Consider the following 6,065-nt stretch of genomic DNA (forward strand, 5'->3'; position numbering starts at 1 on the left):
AGTTCTTTCAATAACAAGTGTGAACTCATGATCATGCTGCCACTATACTTACTCGGACCGACCAGACCGCCGACGCCGGCGGATAGACAGTTTGGACCCCCCTGAATTTTCGGCCCTAGAATAAACCCTGATTTGTACGGAGCATGACACATGAAAAAGAAGGTGCCAACACTATACATACAATAGCTACACTAAAAGTGGATAATTCAGATTAAACACCCCCTCAAAACTACTCTAATACCATGCAATTCACACATAAAAGTACAAGTCCTAACTCAATTGTCAAAATTTGTCCTTCACATAGTTTCTAACAGTAAGATAACGACGTAAGTTTACATCCTTTATAAACCAATAAAAAGAACTTACCGTTATTCATATCTATATAAATAAATATTAATGTTAATGTTAAATTCTTGCTGTACAAGTAATAGCCTAAGAAGGTATTGTTTAATGCAATCTGGAAAGAATTTACTCACCTGTAATACGACAACACACCATTCGACAGAACGAACCATCTTCGCTGATAACCTTTTAAATAGTTTGTCCATTTATAGAGCCAGCCTTTCATTTCGGCTTCGCTGTTGGAAACTTTTCCTTCCGTCATTTTAACAATTATTTGTAAAATTTACACAAACGCAACTCTCATCCACGTACCACTTCCCACCATTTTCAAGATGGCAGCTATTAGCACATCATCGTTACGATCGTTACCATATGATTACATACACACAGCGGGAGAAGTAAAAGGAAATACTTACATAATCACTGCTAGGACACATCGATAGTCGAAATAACCCGAAATAAATCCCGACCTCAAGAAGTGGTGGTTGCGTATTACGGTTAGGATGCCAAATGAACTATCCAAATATTTTTAACCACAAACAAAACTGTTTTGACGTAACTGACAAGGCGGATGAATATATGGATTTGATAGAATAATGCCAAAAATTTTCGAGAATGAAAAAAAAAAAATACTGTGCATCACTCTAGATTTCTTATGTGAAACCGTGTGACAGATCAAGGTTAGATAAGGCATTATGATGCTCAATATGTTATTGAATAGATACGGGCTGCATAACCGGGATTTGATTTATGGCAAGAAGGACATGGAGTCTACTTATGGGTACCCACTCAACCTCTTATCCCAGGGGTCTCAAAACTTTTCGAAACGCGGGTCGCATTAGGTAATTCAGCACTTTCAGCGGGCCTGATAAAATGAGAAATTAATAACTCTAGGTATATGAGTTTTATTGAAAGCACAGAATTTCATAAACTAAATACAAAGTACATGAGAATAAATTATATATTAATGACAACAGATAGTAGCAGCGAATGCTCATATCTTCATCACAAATTATAATAAAACAATTAATGTGAATGATGGAACTCTTTTTGCGTTCTTAAAATATGATTAAATTGAGGTACAAATTTTGAAACGCTAATCACAAGTAGCGACTTTAAATGTTCATTCGATAAATTTGCCCTGTATTTCAACTTGATGTACTTCATCTGGGAAAAAGTTTGTTCACACAGATGTCATCCCAAAAATGGAGATAAATTTACAAGCAAATTTCTTTAAATTTGGAAATTGCTCAGAGTTCAGAAATTTATAAAATTCAATCAAATTTCCTTCCTTGTATTTGTCTTTAATATGATAATTTTCCTGGAGTTCAATAATTTCCATTTGAATTTGACTTGGGACATCTGCAGCATCACAGTCAAACAGATTTTGAAACAATCTAATTTCTTGAGCACAGGCATCCAAATCAGCAAATCGCTTCCAAAATTGTTCTTTCAAATCTGAAATGACTAAATTTGCAAACAAGGAAGGAAATTCTGCCTTACCCTTTTTATGCAACTCTGCACAGCATGGCATATGAACAAAGTTACAATTTTTCACTTGGCTTTCCAGAAGTATCAACTTTGCTCTGAATGCCTTGATAAGTTCAAATAAATCACAGACTAAATTATTTTCACCCTGCAACTTTAAATTCAACTTGTTCATATGGTTCACCAGATCGGCAAAAAATGCTAATTTCCAAAGCCACTTGGTATCTGACAGAAGTGGTTCCTGATGGTTTTTCTCTGTAAGAAATAAATCAATTTCATTCCTGAGCTGAAAGAAGTGCAAAAGAACCTTTCCACAGCTAAGCCATCAAACTGCAGTATAATATGTCAGGTCAATAAGCTCGGAATCACATTCTTCGAGAAAAGACCGAAACTGGCGATGGTTAAGTGCATGACAGTGAATGAAATTAACGATAGAAATAACAGGTTTTAAAACAGAGCTCATATCAACGTGTTTTGCACAGAGTGCTTGTTGATGGATAACACAGTGAAGAAACATTGGCTTTGATATTCCTGTATCCTCACAAGCTTTTATGATTTGGCCAACCAAACATATTTTTATACCAGACATGTTTTTTCTTCCATCGACTGTCACACACTGCAGACGGTTCCAGTCCAAATTATATTCTGTTAGTGTTTTTTGTATTTCTTTGAAGATATCATCTCCTGTTGTAGTGCCATGCAATCTGTGAAGTGACGCTAATTCCTGTGTGACATTAAGTTTATCATCGACACCACGAAAAAATACTAATAGTTGAGAGGTATTACAAACATCAGTTGAAATCTATGAACAAGTATTTTTTTTTACAAGTACTCATTGGAAAATTAGTTCAATTGGCGCATTTCTGCACAATTCTTTTGTGGGCCGGATGTGACCCGCGGGCCGTAGTTTTGAGACCCTTGTCTTATCCAATGAGGATAAGGAAGAAACCGACCGTTGCTTAGTGTTATCAAAATTATTGGTTATAGAAATAGCTAACAGTAATCCCTTGTTTTATACAATACAGGGTCAAGATTTCATTACCCATGGTCCAGCATTTGTCCATGTACAATTGAGATCATGGCATACCATGAAGAATGCAGTCTTCTGGGATGTGGAGCCTCGCTCGCAGATTTTTATACCCTGAAGATAGAGGCAATGTGTTCCTCTGAAACGTCGGTTTACACAATATCTACATGGCACCACATCCCAGAAGTCAGCATTCTTCATAATCACTGCTGTGAAAATCTCAGATCTTACATGGAGTACTGTGGCCACAACCCAGCCTCACTGAGCTCACTGATCCTGTGACTTATGTAAGAACATGTAGTGTTATATTTTAGCGTCCTGTTGCACTGATTTATGTCCATGATTTATTCTGACCGTCTTACAGTGCATACATTTATTCACCTCACTCTTCTCTCTTGCACTACATGTTTCAGCACTAAAGTGCCATCTTCAGGTGCTTTTCTATGTACGTCGAACTACTTCATTGCATGCCCTGTTGTCTTTATACTAAAATGACTAAAATATATATTCATCATATATAATGATAAATTTTAAATATTAAAACTGTTCAGGATTTGTCATTCTTATGTTGTATCTCAATACGCAAGTCACACCTATCTTCTTCTATACTTGCGTATCGAGATACGACATAAGAATGACCAATCCTGAACAGTTTTAATATTTAAAATTTATCATTATATATGACGAATATATATTTTAGTCATTTTAGTATAAAGACAACAGGGCATGCAATGAAGTAGTTCGACGTACATAGAAAAGCACCTGAAGATGGCACTTTAGTGCTGAAACATGTAGTGCAAGAGAGAAGAGTGAGGTGAATAAATGTATGCACTGCAAGATGGTCAGAATAAATCATGGACAAGAACATGTAGGTTGGATACTGTAATGTGCATTTCACTAGCTTGGAATAACTTACCTTCTTTTTGTAAAGTGCAATATTGTCTTGCCACAGAATATGTCCTCAAAGTATAAATGTAGTCATGCAGAGTTAGGAAATAATGACTACAGTATTGACATACTTGATAAAGGAGTGTAGTGAAAGTGTAACATCTGTTGGAAGGCAATTCCATAACAATGAATCTTCTGTCAGAACTGCTGAACAAGCTCAAGCAGCCAATAGGTTTAGCGTTGAGCCAGACATGATGAAGAGTGTAGAAGTTGTTTATAAAATCCATGAACCATTAGCAGAAAAAGCTAAGAAAACATTTCATTTGTGGATTTAGGTTTGGAACAAAGAAAATGTTTTTATATATGTACAGTAAGTATAAATAAAAGTCATCTTGTTTAGTTTATGTGTACATATGTGTGTGTTCATTTTGAATCTTGAAATCTGCATATGTATGTTTCATAGAGCAATTTCCCATGCTGCTTGTTTCCCATCATGTCAAGCCTTTACACAACATTGCTTTGATACGTATTGTATAATTCAAGATTGTAACCCCTGTCATAAACAAGGGATTACTGTATATATTTGTACACAGGCAGTATAGTTACAGGCTTCAGATAAGGAAGGTCACTTGGCTGCCTAGAACCTTCCATATTGTTGGAAAGAATATATTGTACCCACACACTGATACATTTGAAGTGTTCTGTTTTTGCTTGCAGCCTACTAGTTTTCTGCTTGGCATAATCTTCAACCCTGAAGATGCAGGTGACAGGTTCCTCAGAAATGTCAGTTAACTTTCAGTGGACTACACAGCACTGTAACCCAGAAGTCAGAACTCTTTATAACCACTGCTGTGAGACCCACAGATCCTACATGATAAATTCCCCCCCACACTACCATGTCCAGAACAGCTCTGGGCCTATAGAAACTAAGATTTAGTGGGTATAGGGCTCCTTGGCATGGACACTGAAAATTTATTTCTTTACCACCTCTTCCAGCCAAATATCAGCTCAGGGATAACACTCATGCAAACTCAGTACTGAGACAGTGAAAATGGATTAGCTGGCCAGTTTGTGTCACAAATATATTTAACGATAAACATGGATGAAGCAATGATGGAATGGCAGGCAGGAAAAATGAAAAAGTTGAATAAATATACCTCACTGCTATTTAATTTCACAAATCCACATGTTTTGCTTTGTGACTGAACCTGTCTCTTGGTGATCACAAGATAATGATCACCTGAATTATGGAATGGTCTCACTGTATTATATAGTAATAGTACGTTTTTAGCCTACTTTCTTTTCATAAGGAACAGAAAGCAGGGTCTTATCTCCAGGAGTATAACAGTCAGAGCATAGAACTGACCACTTTCATCTAGTGCCAAGGTCTAAGCCCTTGCACAAGATTCCTAAAATCAGGGATGTGGAAGCTATATAGTATATTATAGTTCCGTATGCCATAGAGAAAAAATTCTTGCTAGATTTTATTGCTGGTTATCATATTATTTCTTACATAAAAACTTAAGTTGTTAATCATCACCTGTGTGTAAACAGATTTCATCAACTTCAGCTTCAAAATTATCCCCCCCCCCCAAAAAAAAAGAAAGAAAGAAAAGAAAACAAGTTACAAAGTCAGTATATTTATCAAAGCAAACATGCTATCACATTATCAAAAATAAATTACACTGTATGTATTACACTATGCAAATGAGAATCAAATATATAAGTTAGTGGACATAATGTTAACAATTAATCTGCATTCAGCTAATGTAAATGCAAGCACTGGAATAACTGATTTCTGAACAGATTGTCATTTTATAAGGATCACAACACCCAATGATAAATAGTACAAAAAGAAACATTATAAACTGTGAAAGTCTTACAGAAATTTGCTAATCTGTTTAATTTTAATAATCGCACAGATTCATTATCTTCAAGCTAATTATAATATTTTGAAATTAAATACATCCCTAACAACAGACATTCAATATCACAGAATTCACATATCACCTCTTTTAATGGTGTCACATAGTATCTTCCATTATCTGGAGATTATCCCTGAAATGTAAATTTTCAAATTAAATATCCATAAAACATGTTAAATATTTCCAGTCACACTGTGCATTGAGCATTCAAGGTACTAAACCCTTTACAATGCAGTGATGTCTATGTTCAAACTTGCATATGAGCACAACAATTTTCATTTACTCTGTTTATTCATCAGTCATCACAGAATATACTATATGTAGTAATGTTTTAAATGTTATATTTTAGCGTTCTGTTACACTGATTCACGTCCATGGTTTATGCTAACCGTCTT

At 35.4% G+C, this 6,065-nt stretch overlaps 1 protein-coding gene across 7 annotated transcripts in view; it reads right to left on the reverse strand.

The window, feature by feature from the left end:
* LOC111869438 (oxysterol-binding protein 1) overlaps positions 1–1,168 on the reverse strand; it is a 47,871-nt gene extending 46,703 nt beyond the window's left edge. For 2 of the 7 annotated variants that reach the window (XM_023860972.2, XM_023860973.2), the window contains exons 1-2: positions 477–1,167; positions 53–115 (exon numbers count right to left, since the gene is read on the reverse strand). In XM_023860972.2, the coding sequence (XP_023716740.1) occupies positions 53–115; positions 477–604 (191 nt within the window). In that variant the 5' untranslated portion in view covers positions 605–1,167. Of the gene's footprint in view, positions 1–52; positions 116–476 lie in introns of all 7 variants that reach the window. The other 5 variants (XM_023860974.2, XM_023860971.2, XM_023860977.2 and 2 more) reach the window with 5 other exon arrangements.
* Positions 1,169–6,065: the final 4,897 nt, after the last annotated feature.

The sequence above is a fragment of the Cryptotermes secundus genome, unplaced genomic scaffold (assembly GCF_002891405.2).
Source record: "Cryptotermes secundus unplaced genomic scaffold, Csec_1.0 scaffold813, whole genome shotgun sequence".
NCBI classification, from domain to species: Eukaryota; Metazoa; Arthropoda; class Insecta; order Blattodea; family Kalotermitidae; genus Cryptotermes; species Cryptotermes secundus.